General features: G+C 44.5%; 1 protein-coding gene across 1 annotated transcript in view; it reads left to right on the forward strand.

Moving 5' to 3' along the window:
• SNX32 (sorting nexin 32) overlaps positions 1 to 25,533 on the forward strand; it is a 276,021-nt gene that overhangs the window by 85,175 nt on the left and 165,313 nt on the right. The window contains exons 5-7 of the mRNA XM_069207873.1: positions 2,584 to 2,707; positions 6,022 to 6,126; positions 21,430 to 21,535. Of these exons, the coding sequence (XP_069063974.1) occupies positions 2,584 to 2,707; positions 6,022 to 6,126; positions 21,430 to 21,535 (335 nt within the window). The remainder of the gene's footprint in view (positions 1 to 2,583; positions 2,708 to 6,021; positions 6,127 to 21,429; positions 21,536 to 25,533) is intronic.

Raw genomic sequence — 25,533 nt, forward strand, 5'->3', positions numbered from 1 at the left:
TATGTTGACCATCGAAAGATAACATTTTTTTTAGTTTAAGTAACGTTTGTGTGGTCTCTGTGTGCCGTGTCTGCTAAGTGTGAGGAGAGTCTTTGCTCAATCCATCTTTGTCCTACATGCTCAGCTGTCTCTCATGTCGGGTAGGTCCTCAAAGTACATTTGCTTTTTTGACCCCTAGGATTGTATCAGTAGTATCTTCCTTAGATCACCCACCACTATATTACTGTGGAGGATCTTCCACTGGCCCATCTCAGCTTTTGTGCTCCAAATATGCTAAGAAGAATGAGTTGGTGGTTATGTTTTCTATGACGAGTAAACAACTCCACAGTGCACTTGAGGGCTCATTACGAGTTTGACATTCGAATGAGCCGACCGCCAAAGTCGTGGCGATGAGGCAGCCGTCAACTCAGCTGCCTCACCCCGCCATATTACGATGTTCCCACCGGTCTGACCGGTGGGAACATTGTATTACAATATTCGTGACGGTCAGCCCTGCGGGAACAGTGCTACAGTATTGGCCTCGGCTCCCTTAAGGGAGCCGAGGCCAATACTGCAGCACACCAGCAACTTCAGAATGCACACTGTCTGCAAAGCATGGACATGGGCAGTGCAGGGACCCCCTGTGGCCCCATGCACAACCTTTCCGCCAGCCTTTCCATGTCAGTTAAACTTCCATGGTACTGCTGGCGAAAAGTGGACAGTGGGTCTGAACTCAGCACTGCTGTGGCTGAGCATGAGTTAGACCTCATCACCCCTTCGGGAACCATGTTTCTGCCGGACGCAGCAGTCCCTTGTTGGTCCCACTGCCAAGGTTGTAATGTGGCGGTCGGACTGTCTGCAGTGCGGCGATCCAGCTGCCACAGCGAGTCTGGCAGTCCTTGGACCGGCAGACTTGTAATAACGCCTTAAGTGTTTTCAAACAAAGACACAATAGCTTCTGCAGTGTCACAACTCTGATGTTCTCACTTTACTAACAAAACAAACGTGCTCAGTTGTCACACTCAGCATTGGTGGTTTCATGCATAGACAAACACATGTGCCCAACCCCATAGATTAGCCCATCCCAACTCCTGTTAAGTGTCTAGAGACCTGCAACATTGCTGCAAACTACTCTTAATGTAAATGTGATGTAATCAATCTGAATTAATCAAAAGGGTACCTTCTACTTAGCAAAGGTTTGCTTAATTATTTGCCTCATTTAAAAATGTAAATCCCAAAGTTAATGTATTCATTATAGGAGCATCCAGTCCTGGTCACTTCATGTCAATATGCAATTAACTTATTCAGATACATACATTCTGGCAATGTAGAAAACATAATCCTAAAAATAAACAAAAACCTTACGTCTGAACATTAACCATATCCTACTTTAAGTATTAAACTTCTACTGCATCATCCGTAGTGTCATATAAATACAAAAGCTAGAGTATTACAAAGAAAATGCACAATGGGGTAGGGAGGGATATTTTACTGCATGAATTAGATGGATGTTGTTGACTTATTATTTGGTAGCTTTCTGACCTCTATAGGTTGACTTTCAAAGCAATATATGTCCTACTGTCATGTAATGCATTTTTGCTGTTTCAGAGCCCCAACATACTGGGCACCCTACATCAGGACTTTAAATTTGCACTTGATACCCCGGAATAAATTTATAAACATGTGCTCCATTGATCATGTACAAGACAAATTGATAGTCCCAGCAAGTATGGCATCTCTGTGATTTAGACATTACAGCCACATGCAGTGTGGGGATTAAGCCTTTGCTATGCCAAGTCCATTTAAGTTTTTAACAGTAACTTCTACAGCTCTCTTTATCGTGTTCCCAAGCAGGCATTCCAATTCCCTTTGCCTTTTTATTTCTATAGTACCCCATCCACAATGTATTTCATGGGTATCGTTGTTGTTCCCATATTGCTCCTGGTTCCCACCATTTGTCCACTGAGTGTCTCTTATCCATTTGAATGCTGCTTTCATCACTTGCACTACTGTGCATAATAAAAGAACTTCTGGCAGTATATTCTTCTCAACTACTTTTGTTCACTTCGACTATGTCAGCAGAAAAAAATATTGCCCAATTGCTCACTGCAAGCTAATCTGTTCAACACTTTTGAGTCACAAGTGTCACATTGTGGACTTGATACAATACTCTGTTGACCCATTTGCTTGGTGTATGCATATTCCATTGCCTCAGAACAATAGGGCATACATTCCGGGTTCCTTACCCAGAAATGAAATGAAGGAGACAGTCAAGGGTTTTGACTTTTAAACATAGTGGCTCCTCCTTGGCACTATAAAGTCACCTATCGAAAATGTAAATAAATGTTTTGGGATCTTCTTCCAGAAACCAGGGTATATTCATAGTCTACAGAGGGTACCCCGCCGCGCACTATAATTAAAGGTAATACATCCTTTCTTTTCATAGCATTGCAATGTCAATTACTGTGATACTTGTTTCAGTCTGGCGAAAGGGAGCTATGATTTATCAAACAAGGCGTTCACACAGTGCTAAGCCACATTGAAAATCTTTACCCTGAAACATATCAGCTACAGATTTTAACACGTTTCATTTCCTTCTAATAGGGAGTATCTAGCCATCTTTAAGAAGACCGTTGCCATGCACGAAGTCTTCTTGCAGCGCCTGGCTGCACACCCCATACTTAGGAAGGACCACAACTTCTATGTCTTTTTGGAATATGACCAGGATGTAAGTATAAAGATGCAGTGGGCTAGGGGAAAACAGTGATGTAAAATGCAGTACAGTGTGTATGAAGGTGGGGAAGGGGTTTACCAAGGATGAAATAAGTGTAGAAAGGCAACGGACATATGTACAAGGTGAAGGGTATTCTTGTGGCTTTCTCATTTTTTCAGTAGAAAACCATCAAAAGTGTTGTGCAAAAATGTATTGATAGAAATCGTGACAAAATTGTTATGGCTAACGTATTTCTACATAGAAACTCCAAAATGTAGTTTAAAAAAAGTTGAATTTTAAACTTACGCATCTTCTCCTTAATTTAACCATTAATCTAACCCATAGCTATAACTCCAGCATTAACCCTAGCACTAATTCTTTGAAGCATATCCCATTCTTTAAACTTACGCTTCTCTTTATACCAATCCCCAGACATGACATAATGCCACTGACACAGCCTTGATTCCAGCCTCTACCAAAACCATAAAAAATAATAATTTTTCAGAATTATTTGTAATTATTATTCATTGTTATAATTTGTATATAATCAAGCACATTAACTTAAAACAACGTTTTGATTTTTTTGTGAAATTTTTATGATATTTTTGGTTAAATAATTTGTATTGGGTTTTTTTCATTGTGTTTGTAATATAAATTTTTGTATGGCACTTTTCTACTACAAGGTATTTTAACCACAGTCATTGATAAAATCCTCTGGTCTTTTATTTTTTTTAGGTGGAGTTTAAGCGTATGACCTCTTGTATACTTTTAAATATACTTCATATGTGGGCTTCCAGCTATTTAATTTGTTAGTTTCAGTGTCATTTAAAAATCCTTGCTTGCTAGTGGTCAGTCATGCCTCTTTGTCCCTCCTTCTTCTGTGTGGGAGCAGGGACGAACTACTGTATTATTACACTTTGTCTTTTTTCTCTGGTCTGTAGGGGGACTTTGTTTTTTACTTTGTTTGTTACTCCTGTCCAGGGAAGCTTCTCTTTTCATTTGCAGAACATTCTTGCTCTGAGCTTAGCTGTAAACAAGGCTAAAAATCAGGCTGTTAGCTTGGTCACATTTGGCCTTTATGTGATTTCTGCACCCTCTCTCAGCTGCCTGGCTACCGCCCTTCCTTGGCTTGGATTTTCTTCACAAAGTGTGCCTGTGCTGAGAGCAAGGGCAGAGGATCACCTATAATTGATAATAGCCTAGGGACTCAAATCTACTAGGGCTCCGCAATCCTTTAGAGACAGTGCCCACTTCTGCTCCATAGTGGGATCCCTCAGCTGTGCCACTGCCAAGAACCCCAAACAAGCTGTCTGCCAGAGCACCTCAGTTAGTCTAGTCAGTATGCTCTGCTGCTTCAGTACTGGACCCTCCGCCGCAGCTCCATCAGTGCACTTCAGTTCACACACTCTAAGCCCTCAGCCGTGCCAGTGCTATGAACCCCACACACGTTGTCTGCTGGTGCACCTCCGTTCTTCCAATCAGTACACTCTGCTGCTCCAGTACTTGGATCTTGGGCGCAGCTCCATCAGTGCACCTCAGCTTACACACTCCAAACCCTCACCTGTGGCAATGCCAGGAACCACACACGCGCTGTCTGCCACACTCTGCTGCTCCAGCACTGGGACCTCACACACAGCTCCATCAGTGCACCTAAATTAACACACTTCAAGCCCCTCAGCTGTGCCAGAACTACACACACACTGTCAACCAGAGCACCTCAGTTCTTGCAGTCAGTACACTGCTGTTCCAGTATTGGGACCTCACACACAGCTCCATCAGTGCACCTCAGTTAACACACTTCAAGCCCCTCAGCCATGCCAGAACTACACACACGCTGTCTGTCAGGGCACCTCAGTTCTTACAGTCAGTACACACTTCTGCTCCAGTACTGGGAACTCGGGCACAGCTCCATCAGTGCACCTCAGTTCACACACTCCAAGCCCTCAGCCGTGCCAGGAACCCCACACATGCTGTCAACCAGAGCACCTCAGTTCTTGCAGTCAGTACACTGCTGTTCCAGTACTGGGACCTCCGGCACAGCTCGAAAGGTGCATCTCAGTTCACACACTCCAAGCCCCTAAGCCATGTCTGAACCGCACACACGCTGTCTGCCAGAGCACCTCAGGTCTTACAGTAAGTATACACTGCTGTTCCAGTACTGGGAAGCTGTCTGTCAGAGCACCTAGATTCTTACAGTCAGTACACATTGCTGTTCCAGTACCTGGACCTGGGACTGGGACCATGCACCTCACACTCCAAGCCCCTCAGCCATGCCAGAGCCCCACACACGCTGTCTGCCAGAGCACCTCAGTTCTTACAGTCAGTACACATTGGTGTTCCTGAACTGGGACCTCGAGCGCAGTTCCATCAGAGCACCTCAGTTCTACCCCGACGAGGTCACCTCCTTACCTATACTAGGACCACGCTCACATACCGTTCGATTACAGCAGCTCAGTTCTAACATTCAGTCCCACTACCAAGCCATAACTGGACCCAAAAGAGCAAAACACAGCTCAGACAGTGCACCTCAAATGTAACATCCAACGCCACTGTTGATGGGAACCACCACAGCTCTGCCAGAATCCATCAATTCTAACATTCAGTGTGCATTTCTTCTCAGTACTGAAGCTCACACACACGCCCTTCAGGACTCCTCACTTCTGTGGTTTAGAGGCAATGCCACTCCCATACTGGGCCCCACTCGCCGCTTCACCAGGGCACCTCCAGGCTAACACTCGGCAACACGCCAAAACTAGGTTCCACACATAGCTCCCTTAACATACCTCACTTCTGACCCTGCGTGCGGTGCCCGCTACTATTCCAGCACTGCAGCCCACATACAACTTTGTCAGTCCACCTCAACCCTAACCTGCAGCGCCACATTATTCCAATACTCGGAAGTACACAGCACACCATTTCTCATTCCTCAGCCGCTGCCTTTCTGTTATTACAGCACTGGGCTAGGACACAGCTCTGTCTATACCCCAATCATAATCTGAAGCGGCCCAATATTGCTTTATTGGGGTTCACATACAACTCTAGTGACCCCTGTTGTTCCACACTCTGACTTCTGTTTGAGGACGTGGCAAGAAAAGTCCAGTTATGAATTTACAATACCAATAGCTCAAACTCAAGAAAATGCGAGACTTATTGCATATCAAATGTTTGTTCATGTATTACATCCATTCACAGGTTTTGGACATCCCTTATTTCTGACACTGACCTGCCTCTGTCTGTCCATTTTCACGAAGACGTTTATGCCCGTTCTGCTCTAATACGGTCATGTATTTATGTTGTTAATACTTAGGACTCTATACTCTGTCCTACAGCTCAGTGTCCGCGGGAAGAACAAAAAGGAGATCTTAGGAGGATTTTTAAAAAATATTGTGAAGTCTGCAGACGAGGTTCTCATCACTGGTGTCTCAGGGCTGAAGGTGAGAAAATGTATTTATGTAATTACTGAGAAGGAAATAAGCATTTTGACACTAAATTATGTACATAGCAACCAAACTTCATTTGAAAGGTCTTACACTGTTTGGCTGATAACAGACAGTTTATTCTTTGTTGAATGCCTAATGCGTGTTGATTAAGTGACAGATATAGATAATTGGTACTAGACCCTCTAGGCCGTGTATTATATATACTTATCTATGTATTCATATTCAGGGGTAATGTGACAGCATATAAGTTGAAGAATGATTTGGTATATTTAGTTGTGACTACATTCAGGCCTACGTGGGTGAGACTTTATGTTTTTTGGAAAGCAGGAAGAGAGGAGGAGGAGTGCAGTTTAATTGGTAGAAGAGGTGCTTAATTGAGAGGGAAAGTTAGGCTTCATATGGAGTTTTAGGGACGTCAGAAACATTTAGTTGAATGAAGGCTGTGCCAAGGTACATATTTTGCTACAGTTAGATAGTTCACTGGTGGATGGATCATTTATAGGTTTGAAAAACAGAATTCGTAGTTTCAATCTATCCTGTTTTTGCAGCCAACCAGTAGGTTTGATGACAATAGGAGGATGTACGAGTGTGCATTGAAAGGCTGAAAAGGGTCTTAAAGCAAAGCTTACTATTTTGTCCAGTGGAAAGAATAAGTATTGAAATGAGCTAACAAATAGGCATTTGCTGAAGTCCAACATTTTTTTTTAACATTAATGGAAACGTGGTGATTGATTGCATGTATATTATGCAATTGGGTTTTTGAGAGGAAAGAGGTGGATGTGGAAGTTCTGTGAGATTCCAGGGTCACAGTTGGGTTGAAATACAGTCCAAGGTTTCTGGCTAAAGATATAGTTGTGAGAGTGTAAAAAGAAGCATTTTCAAATATCTGAGGGTTCTCATTTAGCTGAGCAGTAAAATAATTTCTATGTTGAATGTGTTTAGCATAAAGGAACTTATAGCCATCCAGTGGCAAATGGTCTGGAGGCAGGCCAAGATTTTGGAATGGAAGCCAAGACCTAAAGTTGAGAAAGAGAAGAAAATGTGTATGTCACCGTCATATAGATGGTTTGAGAAGCCTAACTGTGAGATGATGTCTTCAAAGAGTGTAGTAGAATTAAAAGTCCAGGGTCCAGGACCAAGCCTTGAAGAATACCAATTGGCAGAGGAGTGATGCTAGAGTGTGATGAACTCGATGAGACCTAAAGGATTGGGCAAAGAGCTATAAGGAAAACCAGTTGTTTGTTTGGTGAGTTGTGTATAGTGTGGAAAGATTGTGGCATGTTTAACAATCAAATGTCTCTGAAAGTGAACGGTGTAATAGTTTCAATGGCAGTTTTTACATTATGCACACATGACGAAGTTGATTACTTGACAAATTGCAGTTTTAGTTGAGTAGAGTTCTAAAACCAGATTAGAACGGTTTAATCAGTTTATAGGAAGTAAGAATTGGTGTGAGGTGCTTAAAGAAAGGCGTTCAAAGATTTCAGAGAAGAAGGGAAGTTGTGAAACATGATGTGAAACTTCTTGCTCATCAATAAATCGGTGACATTCCAGTTAGGGTTCTCATTCAGAGGTTTATTATTTTCTACAACTGGAATTGTACATCATTACCCTTGTGGCAACATTAGTTAATATACATCTGTCTAGTTCCAAGTTCTCTCTCTTTGCTCTCATTTCATTTTCCTGGGCATTCCTCTCAGGAATGATAGTGTCTAATCTTTCCCTTAAAGCTTTTCTGTTACGTTTTCTAATAGGTTGAGAGTTGCAATTAGCACAGAAAGGCAGAGTATCAGGTATCCCTCTCCTACCAAGAAGCATTATTCTCAACTCCCTTTCTATGTGACCATACCTACCACAGAGCTGACACAGAATACACCCCACTTGCAGGTCCTATTCTTTATTGCAGTAGGTGTGCCCACCGCCGACATTGAATCTAACTAGGTGAGTACTGAGGACCACCCTCCAGTGTCTCCATATGTACTCCATCCTGGAGAGAATGGATGTTTACAAGTGAATGATTGGAAAGACGTTTAGAAAAGGTTGTTGAGTGGTTGAATTGTTCAAATCAAAGTAGAGCTCACCTAGAATGTTGATAGGGGTTTTGAGTGATAGACTGCTTAAGATGGTGGTTTTTGGTGGGTGCTAAACTGAGATGATATCAAGAAAGAATCAATGGTTCCGGGGGCTGAAAATGATCATGATGTGGACTAACTTAAGTAGTTTTATTGATGGTGTAGAATGCCAGAGTTTGTGAATGACCATGTATGACAGGAGCGATAGTTGTACATAACACAAAAGAGAGAGTAAGAGAGATTGTAATAAGGCTTTCACATATCCTCCCATATAACACAACTGTTCACTAAAAGATGTGAAAGCCCAGGGTTTTTGTTCCTAACTACATTCCATGCCACCTCCTACAGGAATATTAAGAAAAAAAGTTTATTACCACACTGGAATGACATTACCACTAGGGCAGGCTCAACCCCTATTTGAAGCTGTTAAGTATTCCCTTTTGTTTACTTTTCCTGGTCCAGCCAAATAAAAAATGGTTATGGGTTTACCCAAATATCTTTATTCAGTGGGTACCCATACAATGATGAAAAACGAAGCTACAGATGCCTAACAAGAATCTAATGGTTCCGGCATCCTTAATATGCCAATATGTTTAACTCAGTTCTGATATACCTAAATAGTAAGTCTGCCTTCTTCAGGGCACCTCAACAACCCTACCTACCCTCATCTAGTTCTAAGGGAATAGTGAATACAAGGAGGAGTAAGCAGTAGCGGCTCACGGGGCGCGGAAGGGGTGGGGCGGCACACGGAAGGGGAGGTTGGGGGAATAATCATTGATTTGATTTAATAAAAAGAACACTTACCTTCTCTCGCCGGTGTGCCACTCCTCCCCTTCATCGCAGGCTGCTGGCACAGGCTCCCAGCCTGCCCTGTGGCCAATCCTGACGCTGCCCAGAGCAGAGTCAGGATTGGCTGGGAAAGCCCAGGCAGACTGTGAGCCTGTGCAGACTCTCTCCAGCCCGGCAACTGTGTTGCTGGGCTGGAGAGAGCCTATTGCGCATGTGTGTTTGACTGGCCTTAGACAGCCGGCCAAACATACATGTACAGTGAGGGGGAGTGCTGGGCACTCCCCCTCACTGCTCATTACCACCGTGGTCCCGCCCTTTTTCCAGAAAACGATAAAAAACTACATTTGTTATCATTGTCTGGTAAAGGTTTTGAAGCTGCTGCTGACGGGGGCGATGCTCTTCCGCCCAAACGGAGGAGCCTCCCCTGGGTGTAAGGCTGTCCTACCTGTGTGTTTTCACAAAAGCTGTAGGACACCAGAAACAAGGTACTCATTATTAAACATTCATTTACATAAACATAAACAATCAGCTCAGGGGACCCTGAGCCTGGGATGACACACCCACTCGTGTTTGTAGCAAAGCATGCACATTTCTGTGCATAATTGACCACCCGCTCCACTATAACAGCATACTACATGCCAAGAAGGCCACTCGTTACTCATATATACACACATCCTCATAGGGTCCTGCCATAAGGCTGGGATATATGGCTTCAAATGTGCATGGATTTGGATAATAGCTTACGATACTAAGTGTAAACACATAGGACTGTCGCAGAACAATGTCAGGATTTTCTTTTTTTTTATTCTACGTGTTTTAACTATGCCAAGTGAAAAGCCATAGATTTTTTGTACATACTTACAGAGTATCCTGCGCGTGCTGCTGCTGGGTAAACATACAGACACTGGCCCAGGAACTTTTTAATGTTACCGCTTAGTATTTGGCCAGATGTAATGCTGCATTACATTTAGATAGTTTCCAAACATAACAGACTAGTGATCAGATCCATTCTCTGTGTGGGTCCATGGAGCATGTGCCCCCTTTGACTAGAACAGATCAGCCAAAAACCAGGGTATCTGGGTTAATGAGGCAACAGACTAATAACGCATACACAGATGAATTTAAGACACATGCATAAATACTGCTGCAAGAATCAAAATCGAATACCAGCCATAAATGTTTGCCACTGTGCTTAATTATTGCAGGTGGTGGGCACTGGAGCTCCTTTTTTTAGACCGGGCTTATTTTTCAGCAACAACCTTTGACCCATAGCAAGAGAGAGAAAGCGAGAAAAGGGATAAAGAAGGACAAAAGCAGGAAAACAGTGCCAAGGGGAGAGTGCGGGGTGAAAAAGAACTGGCTGTGGTAAGATATAAAGGCAGGAGGCCTAGGGTGGTGGAGAAAAGAGGCATGAGGTGAATTCTAGATAGCCTTGTTATCCTGTCATCTGTGGTGTGTTGCACGACTACTTGGGCATGCAAATAAAGACTGACAATTACTGTTGGTTAGTGACGGGCAAGCTTGCAGTTCACTGTACCGCAGTCTCTGCTCCAGTGCCCTGCCTGCTGGCCCCTGTTTATTATATCATCTAGCACCATGTGACCAGGTGGTAAACAACATAAAGCACACTTAAGCAGGGGAGGAGGGCTGGCTCCCGTCACCTAGCAACATCTTGTCAATGGTAGTGCCCGTGACAAGTTATGCCACCTGCGCGATACTACATTCTTCCCAAAACTTAAACAACACACCAAACATGGAGTTACAAAAAACATTTCTTGCATCGGATTACACCATATGGTCTCACAGCCTCTGAGCTGGGGCAGGATTACCTCGCAGGGTATAACGGGTACGAGTGGATCGGTCAGTGACGGGATCTGTATCGTGAACATCAACAGGTGTCAAACCTGTTACAACAGGGTCAGGAATTTGACTGGGGGGGGAGGAAGAGTTGGCATGCAGCCATCTGAGTCGGGCATTGACTCCTGGTCAGTGTAAGGCAACGGAGGATTATGTTCATCCCCAACGGGAGGTTGCGGAGGGTAAAACCTCTTAAACATAGAAATGTTCCGTGTGACGGTGGATGTCTCTTGTTAAGCCACAACCATGGATCCACACCGGTACACAATGGTCCAAGCATTTATGTCAAATGGTAGATGAAATTTACTCCCAGAGGATTGTTCTTGGAGCAGCACAGCATCCACTACTCGTCAGTCTGATGTTTTAGCACACCGCCTGCAGCTGGCTTTCTGATTCACACTGATCCGCTTCTGGTGTACCTGGAGATCATCTATAGTTCCGGGTCTCCACTGTCGGTGATGGGTAATAGAGTCCACAACTGCCCTCCCCAAGGAGATGTGTCCGGGAGCAAGGTCAGTGGTGGAATGGGGAGTCTGTCTGTAGTTTTGTAGGAAGGCATATATGGCATATTCACTAGATTGTCTAATGGCAGCAGCGATCCGGACAACCTTGTTTAAGGTTCGCATAAATCTTTTGACTTCCCCATTCGCCTGGGGCCATCTCGGCGTGATACGTTTGTGTCAGATACCAGTTGCCCCAAAGTAAGAGGCAAGCTCACGACTCTGGAATGAAGGGCTGTTATCAGTTTTTATTTCAGAAATGAGGCCATGAGTGGCCAGGATTTTTTCAATCTTGGGTATCACGATGTCAGCCATGAGAGCTGGGATGACCGCCACCTCAGGATATTTTGAACAATCATCGATCATCACCATGGTGTATCGGCCATCAGGGAGACTCCTAAAATCGAGGCTGGCTGAAACCCATGGCTGTCATGGTCCTGACTCTGTTTCTCTAGGGACAGGCCGGCTGGACTTCCCAGAGGCTTGGCACCATTCAGAAGACCGTACAAGGCCTTTGACCTTTTCAACCATTAGGGGGAACCACACTTTAGTCCGTAATCGACTCTTAGTCTTCACCATACCTTGGTGTCCATTATGGGCTAGATGCACTACCCGGTCAGTGAGACAGGATGGAATGACTAGCCAGTGGTCTCTCAGCAGGCACCCATCAGGATCGGCCGACAGCTCATCCCGGACGTGATACAGGCTCTCCATTACTCGTTTGTAGTCGGGTTTGAGTGATGGTAGTTGCTTCCTCACAGCGTGCCACAGGTTTAAATGGATGGCTTGCAGAGCTCTCTGAAGGCAGTCCACTTGTGCTATGGCACGAATTATGGTCTCTGTTGAGACAGTTAGTGGCCAGGAACTGTCAAACACATATCTCACAAATTCTTCTACTTTGTGAGCCTTGCATATTTCTCTCTCTCTCTGTGGCAGCTTGCGGGTGGCGAGACAAATAGTCAGCTGGGGTAACATTCCCAGGCCGGTATTCCAGGTGACAGCTGTAGTCTTGTAGCTGGAGTAGCCACTTTTCTATCTGCGGAGGTGGCTTTGACGCGGTCCCGTTGAATAAGGGAATGAGGGGTTTGTGGTCAGTTGTAACGAGGAAGGGTTGGCCATATACGTGAAGGTGGAAGTGCTTGCAACCCCAGTGCACTACAATTGTTTCTTTCTCAGTCTGCGAGTACCGTTGCTCGGTGTCGGTCAATGACCTGCTCGCAAATGCCACTGGTGACCACTCATTGTTGTCTTGCCTCTGAAGCAACACTTATCCCAAGCCTTTTGGACCGGCATCAACAGCAATTTTTGTTTCCCCTTTGGGGTTAAAATAGCGGAGTATTGTGTCACTGGAAAGGGCATCTTTGATGGCCTCAAAAGCGGTTTGTTGATTGGGTCCCCAAACCCAGGGTTCTGATGAATTTGTCAGGTTTCTGAGAGGCTTAGTTAGTGCAGAGAGGTCTTTAATGAAACAGCCACAATAGTTCACCATCCCTAGCAACCTGCGGACTTCAGTTACAGTTTTGGGTCGGTGGTTGATGTCCTGTCTTCTCTGGATCAGGTGCTACGTCATTTTATGAGAGCACATATCCAAAAAACTGGATCTTATTGGTGAGAAACTCACACGTGTGGCGGTGAAGGGTTAGGCCTGATTCTTTGATTCATTATATCACGCTCTTGAGCCTGGCATTATACTCCGGGATGGTAGCGGCGTGTATTAGTATGTCATCACTGACATTGATAGTGCTGGGAAGATCTGCTAGGAGCTCATGTATCACATTTTGGAAAATTTCTGCAGCACTAGATATAGTGAAATTCAGTCTCTTGTAATGCCTCAATCCTACATGTGTTGAGAACGTAGTGACATAGCATTACTCTTCTGCCAGAACTATTTGGTGATACCCTGAGCGCAGGTCAAGTTTGGAGAACCAAGATGATCCACTCAGTTTGCCTATTAAGTCAACAATCGTGGGGGTCAGGTGTCTTTCACGTTTAATGGCGACATTGAGGAGGTGCATGTCTACGCAGATGCATACCTCACCTGGTTGTTTGGGCTTCCGCATGACCACTATCGGAGATACCCACGGCTTGGGCCCAGTGACTCGTTCAATGATGCCGGCTGTTTCAAGTTTGCCCAACTCATTCTCTAACTGTGGTCTGAGGTGGAATGCAATGCGTCGGTACCGGAGTTCTACTGGCTGTACAGTCTTGTCGATGTGTAACTTTACTTCTTTGTGATGCCGACAGCCTATGCCCTCAAACACATCTCGGAACTGATGGAGGAGTTTATTTATCAACTCTTGGTGTATGCCAAAAGCGAACGTGACAGCCCCTAGTTCTTCAGCTGTTTGGCACCCTAACAGCATTCCATGTCCTTCTACTGCCACATACACATGAGCATTGACAGATCGCAGTCCATAGGTGGTGGATGTCTCGAAACTACCCTTCAGGGCAAGTGGTGTGCTCTGGCCGTATGCATATACTTTCACTCTTGCTGTCTTTAAGGCAGGGGCAGGAACCATTTGGTGTTACACGTCTGATGCTAATATGTTTATGGAGGCTCCTGTGTCAACAACAGCAAGGGTCTGGCACCGTGGTGGTTTCTTTGAAGATTGAACAGCAGTTCCTACTGTGAACAAGGAGTGAATGACGTGTTCTTCAGCATCGTCGTCGTCCATATCACTGCCTCTATCGGACCTGCTTGTGGCGGCATTAACAGAGGCGTCCCCTGTTCGTGGCTTGTTCGATCTGCACACTTTCACAAACTGATTGAGCTTCCCGCAGCCTGCGCATTTCTTTCCTCAGGTGGGGCAGTCACTTGGTCGGTGCAATGCTCCTACACAGTACCCACAATGCCTTGGTGGTGGGCAATTGTTTCTGGGTCATGCTTTATTGGGGGACCTACCACTGTGTTGACTGGTTCTTCCTTGATTGGTCTTAGGAGCGTAGCCTCCGTATGGGATACTCGGGTCTTGGATAACTCTTTGGTGCGTCCCATTGTGAGGATGTCGGGTAGGGATCTCCCAGACTCCTCAAGGATCCTCTCTCGCAGCGTTGCCGACACACACCCTTGGATTACATTGCCCCTGATTTCCTCGGTTTCGTCTGCGAACCCACAGGTGCTGGCTAGGTCTTTTAAGCCTCATATTGAATGAATCAATTGATTCTTCAGCTTGTTGTCTGGCTTGCCGGAATACGAATTGTTCATAGTCTGTGTTGACCATGGGTTCGAAATTCATATCAGGGTTAGGTGTGTTTGGGGGTGGCCTCTGTAAGGTTTTTGTATATTTTGTAGATATCTGTTCCCCCTAGGTGAGGAATCATTGCTCTCTTTTGTGCGTTCTTGACTTTGGTGGCCTCAACGAAGAGTAGTACTTTGGCGACTCAGTCTTTCCACAGTAAGGCTTGTGTGGAGAGAGCCCATTCTTCGATAAAAGGCTCGACTGGTGGGATGACGAACATGTTGTGTTAGTGCGAGATGTGTATCAGTGGTCTTCTACGAAGTGGAGTGGCTCCTGTCCAAACCCCGTAAGAGGTATGCCTGCCACAGTTGTGAAGATGTGTTTCCAGTCATGCCTCGACCGTTGGATGGTGCCTGTGTGGCTCATCTTATGACTCTTATGTCATCAAGAAAATTTCAATGCCAGGGTCCAGTGTTTACTGTAGTATTATCGTTTAAAAAAAAACAATTTTTTTTAAAGAATGTCACTTTACCGTCTCAACAGTAATCTCTGGGCAGATTGTGGAATCTGTTGATGCCAAATGAATCTTCGTCCTGGTTGCGTCTGCCTTGCCGTAGGGCAGAGCGCAGCTGAGCGGCTTCGTTGCAACAGCTAGCCGGATGAATAGTGTTGGGGCCCTTGTGAAGCGTGTGCTAGCCGAAGCACGTGTTGGGTGGGGCTGCTCCGCACTGGATGGCTGGCACGGGAAACTCAGGCAGACCGGCTGATGCTGCCATGGTCGTCGACGACGGATGAGCCTCGAGAGAAGTGGCAGTGCACTGACACGCACGTGGTACGAGCACCGCAGATGGACTGCGGCCGCACGGCGTGTTAGCGGCAGGTAAGGGTTTCCAAACCCCTTGTCGCCAAAATGTACTGTTGTCGTACTGTGTTGTGTTGCGCGGCCGCTTGCGTGCGCAAATAAAGACTGACAATTACTGTTGGTTAGTGACTGGCCAGCTTTCAGTTCACTGTACCGCTGTCTCCGTTTCAGTGCCCCACCTGCTGGCCCCCCGTTTATTATATCACCTTGCACCATGTGACCAGGTGGTCAACAACATAAAGCACACTTAAGCAGGAGAGGAGGGCTGGCTCTCCTCCAGTATCAACATCTCGTCAATGGTAGCGCCCGCGACCAGTTACGTCACTGGAGCAACACCACAGTCTGGTCACTGCTGGGCGCTGGCCTCTGAGAGAAACTTTGTCCCCTGAATTTATTTTTACAAATGAAACAAACAGCACCATTCAAATGCGTGAACAAGAATGACAGCCAGGACTGTACAGATGTATACGTATCTCCCAACTCACTCATCAGCCTCCCTTCTTCTCCTGAATAGGTATTACATATTACAATAATACCTTGTTGCAAGTGCGATAAATAGAAATATAGAAGAGCGGGCAATCATCCTTCAGAGTACTTGTTTGCTCTTGAGAGGTCCCAGTACTTTCCTGTTAAATGTAGTGCAGCAGTGCTGAGAAGTGAAGGTACCCTCCCTTTCAAACGAAGGAAGCGCAAGTAATCCGTACCAGACAGTACATGCCCACTTAAAGCACTTTTGGTTACAGAGCTGTAAGAACGTGTGCCGCATGAGACTATTAAAATAATATTTTGTTGAATATGCCGTCGCACTTGATTCTATTGATGAGGATTTACATACTGTGCTGAAAGGTAAAATACTATCATATCTGGGGGGTGGAGAGAATTTAGAAAATCCCCTCGAACTGGAGCCTCGCCCGCCAAGCTACTGCAAAAGTGTGCATTCCCCGATTATATGTTTCAATAAAATCAGACTCTTGACGGCTAATTAAATCAACGGTCACCTACAAACGAAATTAAAACTTTGCACTGCACAGCTAAGAATAACTTCTGGTCTCGCGCTTGCACACTAGAGGGCAGACAGTGCAAAATAGTCACAAATGATCATTCCTTTAAACAAAAAAGCAGGTAGATGCACCTTTCCTATTCTTTAAACAGTAATCGGGAGAACACAGAAATGTGACTTTTTTTAATCATGTAAGATCCTGTGGGTTTGAAGGGTAATTTCCTCACAATGCTTACAGCTGGACAGTTGGGACACTACATTTAAGCAGCACTCATGGGTGCTGTCTGTTGGCCATAAACTGCCTCTGTTCTAACCCATGTCCACCTTGGTGTTTAAGGGAAAAATAGGTTGTGATCACTCCTTAAAATGCACAAGATTATGTTTCTGCCTTAAGAAATCAAAGAGGACATCGGTCAAGGTGCCATGTGTGAGAAACCTTTCTGCTTTCTAGTCCCTGAGCCTGGCACTAGTAGTAATAAAATGCTTTTTCTTAATTTGATGACCTCGGAAACTGTTTTCAACAACCTCTCAGTGGAAGATGGGATACGATTTAAGGTTTTATGTATTACTCATTCAGCCTTTGTTGATGCATGTTGAACAGTCCATGGCTTCCTCAGGGAGGTGGTGTGAAACAGAAAAGTCAGAGCTCAACGAAACAAAATGTTGCACAATGCGTGTTACTTGTTTCCCCCATAAGGAAATTAGGCCTGATTTAGAACACCGCAGATGGGTTACTCCGTCACAAAGGATATCCCGTCCGCCGAAATCTGAATCCCATTATATCCGATGGGATTTAGATTCTGGCGGACAAAATGTCTGTCACTGTTCTGATTGAGTTAGAGTGTCAGCGGAGTTCTAAATCAGGCCCTTAGTGGGTAAGGTTTGTGGGTTGTTCTCCTGAGTGCTCCTGACTTTTCCAGAATTGAGGGTAAATCAGCCCAAGTGTGATGTTTCCTCCTCACACTCCAACCGCCTGTGTGTCTCACCTGTGCACAATACCCTTCTATCTTTGGTTCTTTTTATCCGCAGGCTGGGCCTGTCAGCGGTGATGGGAGGACCCAGTTGCAAGGGACTGGCAGTCCAATTTTAAACTTGAAAATGCGAGAGCGCACATGGAAGTGGACGATGGTCTCCATCTGAATTACCTTCTCATGGAGTACACTTGCAACATCGGACAAATCTCCTATCCCACAGAGCCACAACAACTAGGTTAACATTGAATACTTTCACTACAAAAAAGACTGGGGTGAGATCGCAAGGTGGGGTCCCATCAAACAATAGATGGTTTGATGAATCATGTTCCAGGGCCAAGTCTGGGTTAAAAAAAGCTATTATGAATGGGCCCCTGGGGGTAATTCAAGAAGCTAGACGTACCTACAAGGAGGCTACCTTACGAGTAAAGAAATCTTGGGAAGACTCCATTTGGCAGGAGTTGTTGGATGCCACGAAATCCAGTTACAATTCATTGTTTTGGGAATTGTTGAGCAAACGAGAGAGGGGGGGCAGATTTAGCTTAAGGAATCACATCCAACCCGAATGTTGGGTGGAACATTTCTCTTGCCTCTATGAGAAAATTGATACTCCTGTGGCCTCTGACACTTATGATGTGGGGCATGATCCCCTCTCCTTGTTAGTTGCGAACTCTGCCAATGCCCCCATAGATGGGAGCCTACATGATACCGAGGATCATATCAGTTTTTCCCTAAAAGAAACTGCTGATGCAATTTACTCCTTAAAACCTGGCAAAGCTCCATGACCAGATAAGATCCCAGGTGATAATTATAGATCAGAGCCAGCTACATGGACCTGGTACATTAACCTACTTTCAAATAAAATCACAGAAGGAGGACAGATTTCCACTACATGGAAGGGTGCTGAAATTATTCCCATCTACAAAAAGGGCAAACCTTCTATCAAACTATAGACCGATTAGCCTTATAGAAAATCTGCAAAAAATCTTTGCTAAACAACTCCTAGGTAGATTATCGAGTTGGATCATGGAACATCAGGTTCTCTCTCCCCTTCAGGTGGGGTTTCGACCTAGAATTAGCACGGTGGATCAGGTTTTTAGGCTGGCCATGCTATACTGGAAATATGTAGTTTTGGCAACGCAACCTTTATATGTTGTCTTTGTTGACTTGTGATCTGCTTTCGATTTGGTTCCAAGAGAGAAGCTGTGGTAAGTGCTATATAGAATAGGGACCCCAGCTAGCATAATTCAATTATTGGAACAAATGCATGAAGATACATATGCACAAGTGAGATGGGGCAACAAAGGCGAGTTGACTGATAAATTCCCCATACATAGGGGTGTCCGCCGGGGATGTGTGTTAGCTCCGTTCCTGTTTTCTCTTTTTATTAATGAGGTGGTACAGGTATTAATGGCATGTCAGAATGATGCTCCCTGTCTACATGCCCAGAAAATCCCCATCCTCCTCTTTGCAGATGACTCACTACTCATCTCAAAGACTCCTATGGGGTTACAAATTCTTGTTGATAGATTCAATCTATTCTGTCGGAACTACGGTCTGGAGTTGAATTTTAAGAAAACGAAACTGATGGTATTCCATTCTGGCCCACGGAAGAAATGCACCATTAGCTTAGATGGTGATCTTCTGGGTAAGGTTAGTTCTATCGATTATCTGGGTGTGAGGCTCACAGATGCATTACATTGGGAAGAACAGGTTAGCAAAAGTGCTGGACTCCTCCAACACAATGCAGCATCTATATTGCGCTTTTATAGGAACACGACGACCAAAGCTGTATCTCCAGCAATCAAGATCTATGTGGCCAAGGCACAGGGAGCTGCTGTCTATGGCGCGGAGATATGGATAACCACTGGTGAGAATAATTTTGTGAGGGCCCTATGTGCGTACCCTCCCAGCACCCTATTGATCCCATTGTTTTTAGATCTGGGATTAAAATGGATAGCTGACTTAATTATCTTAAGACCTTTGTTATATTGGTTAAGGCTATGGACTGTTCCTGAATTAGTTGTATATAAAAATTCACTTCTAGAACTGTTAAAATGCCCACATTCTACTTCTATCCCATGGGTTAAACATGTATCTAGCTGGTTCCGTACCTTGGGCTTAGGAGAATTCTGGGAGAACCCACATAAACTTGAGAAATCCCATGCAAAAGTTTTGAAGTGTGCCTACTGGTCCTATGTACGAAACAACTATATTAGCTGTAAATCACATGCCCGTTTAACTAATCTTTTTATTGACTTCAAATGACATCCACATTTTGAATCATATTTAGATATAATACCCAATTTACTAGGCAAAGGACTATATGCCAGATTTCGTTTTGGAACATTGCCATTGATGACCTTGACGAGCAGATGGGGACTAAATGCCACATCCGATATTTGCCCTGTGTGTGGTAACACCCCAAAAACAGTTGAACACTTTATGTTTTTTTGTCCTGCATATTCATTCCCCAGTTTTAAATGGATCCGCAAAATCAGCCGTGAAATGAAGATAAGGAAATATGTCCTAGCCTTGAGGCTTTTAAAAAGCCATTGCTCCAATGTTCTAATTTATGCTGTTAGCAAGTTTTTAGTGGCAGCATGGCGTATACGTAATTCTTATGTAAAAAACGATTTTTTTGTTTTTTTTGTTTTTTTTGTAGATTGGGTGATCGGTGTATTATTATTGTCAGATACCGGTTTTAGGAAGGAACTACATACATTATTTATTTATGATGATGATATTTATTGTTGTATCCCTTTGATGGTCTATTGATCGAATAAAGCTTGTGTTGATGATGATGATCTTCGCTACAGATGTACAGTGAATAGGAGGCTTCTTCTGCTCATTAAATCATCCAGTCCCTGCAGAGATTTATCTTCTCAAGGGTCTCTATCTTTAATACACAATACTCCTTTTTTCTAGTTAAGAAATCACAAATGCGCACCTGGAAAAGAAAAACATGCAGAGCACAAAAAATACATTTTCATTTTAAAACAAGGGCCTAGTTAAGCTAACTTAATAAATCATTACCAGTATGCACTTCTAATACACAAATATGGGTGCAAGAATTCTGTCAAAATAAATGCAAAATGTGAATAAATGATTTCATGATTACGTATGCAATGTGATAGGTGTGAATGAAAACTACAAATCTTTATGTTAAAGCTAAACATTATAACTCATGTATATATAAAACTTTAACTTCTACCATGAATACACCTTCAATATTACGTTTTGACACTTCACTTTACATTAATAATGTTACAGCACAGAGCATATGATGTTGGTTACATAGTTGTATTACTTTGGTAATGTGTAGGGGTGCAGTCATAATTACGCTGCTCCAGTAGAGGCCAGTAGTAATCTCTCTCTGGCAGTGGACTTTTTGCTCAAGGGAAACGCCTGTGTCTTCTTACTAAGAGGAAAAGGGAGGATGGATGTTGGGGTTGGGAGGGCCAACCAGCCTTTGCAAGAAGAGGTGAACCACCCTTTGTCACAGCACATAGGCTTGCCTTTTGTACTGTGCACACACACAGGCACCTAATGAACACCACTGTACACCCACACAAACAAACTGGAAGAGTGTTGATATAAATATTGTGTTACATAGATGGTAAATGTTGTGTCCCATATATGGTTTACAACAATATTGTCTCCTTGGATGTACATCTTCTAATATTAACTGTAATGAATAGATATTTTTCGTAAATGGTATTTAAGACCTCATTTTTTAATCAGACAATATTTAGCCCACTATATTCTAGTGTCATACTTGCACGAATCTTTGCACACCAACCAAGAGTCATAGATAACCCTGTGCTGCAGGAGTCACAGGCTTGTGCATTTTACAGCACGCTGGCGGATGTACCTCTGGGAAGAACTGAGTGAGTACCTCAAAGGAATGCTGAGTGATGTGCTTCATGGTGATACTTGGAAGTCTACCTTTGGGGTGGGCATGAAGTTGTCCTAGTTCTCCTTCTTCACATCTTCATGTGTGGAGACTCCCCTCCTATTTAAACCGTTGTTGGAATTAATTTAACTGCTGTTCTGCTTCGCTGCAGGAGGTGGATGAATTCTTCGATCACGAACGCACTTTTCTGGTGGAGTATCACAACCGCATTAAAGATGCCTGTGGCAAAGCTGACCGGGTCACACGGACACACAAACGTAAGTCAACAGTGTTAGAGAAGTGGAAACTGGTGCTGAGAGACAGAATGGAAGATGCACAATCTAAAAACATTGTAGGTGTTAACCTCTGACTGGTCTCGGGCAGTCTCACTGAATATTAACGAGGGTGCCCGAGTACTGATGTGCCCGATTACTGACTACCTCTGGAGAGTGACCGCAGAGTACTTATCTGCAGCAGAATAAAAGGTGTTATTGCACTGACAAAACATTTCATATTAAGGACATCATACTTGTGTAGAGTGGTTCATCAGAGATAAATTCATATTTTTGGAAAACACTTTGTACCACTGGAGATACATTACACTCAGAGGCCAAAGACTTTCACTAGAGAGGAGCCTACAATAATGTAAGAGAGTACTGACTCCCCAGAGTCCATACTTATAAAATGTAAAATAACTCTCACAGAAAAAAACACTCTGATGGAGTGAATACTGTCTTGCCACAGGTAACAGTACTGTGATTGCGTGTAGCTGTTTTTCACAATAGTTTAGTGAGATAAGTGCTCGCAGCTGACATCTGTGTGTGACCTGCATGTCAGAAGTTCAAATCTGACAGGGCAACTATACCTTTCACTCTTCAAAGGGCACCATTATATACAATAGTAATAATACTCAGGGTGTAGCTTTGGGGGGGGGGGCTGCGTTGTTACACGCCCCTTAAAAAAATTATTTTCCTGTTAAAGGTTGGGTACAGGTGCTTTGTTTTAGGTATGATGAGGTTTCTGTCGAATTTCACCAGTAAGTTTTACATAAACACAGACAAAAATGTGCACACATATTCTCTCCCTCTCTGATTTGAAACTCTTACAAAATGTTGATTATTTTACAAAACATTGTTTTGCAGCATAAATCCTTTGCTGGACTCATGTGCTGTGCATCATTCTGCCATCTAGTAGTTGGGTCCAGAATTGTCTATTTTTATTCTCTCTTTTGGATGTCGTCGTCAGATGGCGCCCCGGACGTTCCTGTGCATGGTAGCAATCTTCAGATTTCTTTTTCCGTTGTTGCCTCTGGAAGCAAAGAAGGAGCTCCAAAGTTTTGGACAGAGGACGCCAAAAATGTAAAGTAAATATTTCAATGTTTTATACCAAGGATAACGCCGAGATCAACAAAGCAGAGGCAAGGAGACAGTATCTTGGTGGGGAAAAACTCAACGGAGCAGGAGAATGAAGCAAGGTAGGGGTCATGGAAAACACCCCATTTAAATTCTGCCTGAACTGCCACAACAAGTTTGCCCAGAGTGACCCATATGAGGTCTGCAACCTCTGTCTCCCGAGGGATCACAGAGATGGGGGCTGCGAAGCCTGCACTGCATTCATCCCCCAAACACTCAAAGCACACCAAAAGCAGAGGGAGGAGCACCATGCATCGATGCAGAGCCAAAAGCACCATGAGTCGCTGAAGGAGTTAGGACTATCCAGTGATAAGGACTAGCAAGCAGAAGGTGCAGAATCGATGGTCGGACATCAAATTCCTCAAAGGAGATGCAGAGTAAAACTTCCGAGAAAGAAGATGGTTAGAGATGATGAAAAGAGATCCAAAAAGATTTAAAAACCACCAAAGAGCTTGGGGGAGTAAGTGCCAGAGAAAAAATACCACAAGGCAGCCCTAACATCCAAGAAAAAGACAACCGAATGTCAGCCGCAAGCAAGAGATCCCCACAGATCCCACAAGGGATACCGAAGAGGGCAGGCTGCCGAAACAAGCAAGACCTCAGTTGGTGAAAAGACCCCAAAACCATCGGGGAAAGAGGCCCAGAAAACATTGGGGAAAGAGACCCAGAAGCTATTGGGGGAACATACACCAAAAAGATGACCTTCAATGGAGCGAGGCGTCAAAAAGGCATTGGAGGTGGCGAAGAAGAGACGTCGCCTGGAGGCTGAAATGGCAGCGCCCCTACAAAAGAAAAAGGAGTTCAAGGACTCGCAGAAACAATATTGAATCACACTGAACCCCTCAATGACCTCCAAGGACGCGGAGGCCAAAGAGAAAGAAACTGGCCTCAAAGCCCTGGCAATCCCCCAACCACATGAAGAAGAGGAGGAGGAGGAGTTCTACGACCTTGAGGAGAAGAAAGCCACAGGGAGTTTCGAGGACGATTGACATGACCTCGAAACAGAGAGCCCAGAAGAGGAGATCGACCTCACCTCAAAACCTTCGCCTCTCGACGACATCACGTGCTACAATAGCCTGATGAAGAGGACAGGGCACACATACGGGGTACCCCTGGAGGAAGAGAAAGGAGACACTACTTCCTACTGGAGACCCTCATATCAACAAGTATGGGGAACCAATACCTTCCCATGTTACCCAGCATACTAGGCCAGGGTAAGGAGGCCTTCAAGGAACCAGCAGCAGCCAAGGGAGTTACACCAAGAGTGGAAAAGAAATACAAACCCTCCCCAAAGGATCCCAAATCCATCCAGGGAAATACAATGGCGGACTCCATCATAGTCTCAACAGCGAAAAGGAGGAATAATGCACACTCCTCCGTAGGGCCCCCTCCAGAAAGAGAGAGCAAAAGACTGGACATGGTGGGGAGGAAACTAGAAAGAGAAGTTGCAACACAGTGGCGTATAGCCAACTCCAATGCCCTCCTGAAAAGATACGGGGACGAAATTGAGGAGCTCATGAAAAAGCTCTCAGAAGCAGATCAAAAGAGGATAAGAGCCATTATACAAGAGGGGAAGACCATTGCCAATGAATGTTTAAAATCAGCCCTAGACGCCGCAGACACAGCAAGCAGGCAAATGTGCACTGGAACAACTCTAAGAAGGCATGCATAGCCTGGGATATCCGGCTTCAAACTGGAAATGCAGGCCTCCATAATCAAACCCTTCACTGGAGAGACCTTATTCGTCCAAGAAGTGGACATGTCCTTCCAACAAAACAATAAGGACAACGAGACAGCCAAGGTAATGAGGGCTCTACAGTTCAGAGGTAGCTTCAGGAGAGGGAGCAACATCAGAAGACCCACAGGAAGCCTTTACCTTTGGGCAGCAACAGCAGCCAACCCAGAGTAGTACACTGCAGGGCAGCCAACAGACTGGATACCAACAATGGCAACACACCTCCAGACAGCCCTTTCGAGGTGGAGGGAGGGCATGGGGCCAACCCCGGAAGGGGGCAAAATGTTATGGTACCAACAACAGTTGGAGAAAATTACCACTGACAATTGGCATATACCTTCACTATCTGCACATACCAATACATCAGGCACACAGAAAATACTTCAGATCCATGCTCGAAGGAGTGCACTATCAATTCAAGGTCTTACCATTCGGAATAAAATTGTCACCAAGGGTTTTCACAAAATGCCTAGCTACAGTTGCAGCATTCCTAAGATGGAAGAGAGTTTATGTGTACCCCTACTTATGTGATTGTCTTAAAAGAGCACATACAAAGGAGAAATGTCAAAGGGTCATCAAAACAGTTATCACAACACTACAAGAGGTCGGGTTCAGCATAAACCACAAAAAGTCTTCACCACAGGTTCAATATGAAAAGATCTTCCTAGGAGCCAGACTCGATGCCCAAAGAGCACATGCTTACCCTTCCCACAAGAGGATAGAGGCAATCACAGAGCAAACTCGCCTTTACCAGAAGGGACAATCTCGGACAGTGAGGACAGTCGTGAAGTTGATGGGCATGATGGCATCCTGCATCCCTTTCATACCACATGCAAGACTACACATGCGCCCATTCCATGAATGGCTAACCAACAATTGGTCACAAACAACATGGAGTTGGGAGGGTCTACTGATTGTAACAGGGAAAATACAAAAGGAGATACAATGGTGGGCGTTAAAGCACGTAACCAAAGCAAGGCCTTTCAACACAGTTCACGCTGTGACCATCACCACAGATACATCCCACAATGGGTGAGCAGCAAACACAGACAATCTAAGAATCTGAGACCTTTGGAACAAAACAGATGTAGTAAAACACATCAATTACCTAGAAATGAAAACAGTGTTA

The sequence above is a fragment of the Pleurodeles waltl genome, chromosome 9, assembly GCF_031143425.1.
Source record: "Pleurodeles waltl isolate 20211129_DDA chromosome 9, aPleWal1.hap1.20221129, whole genome shotgun sequence".
Classification (NCBI taxonomy): Eukaryota; Metazoa; Chordata; class Amphibia; order Caudata; family Salamandridae; genus Pleurodeles; species Pleurodeles waltl.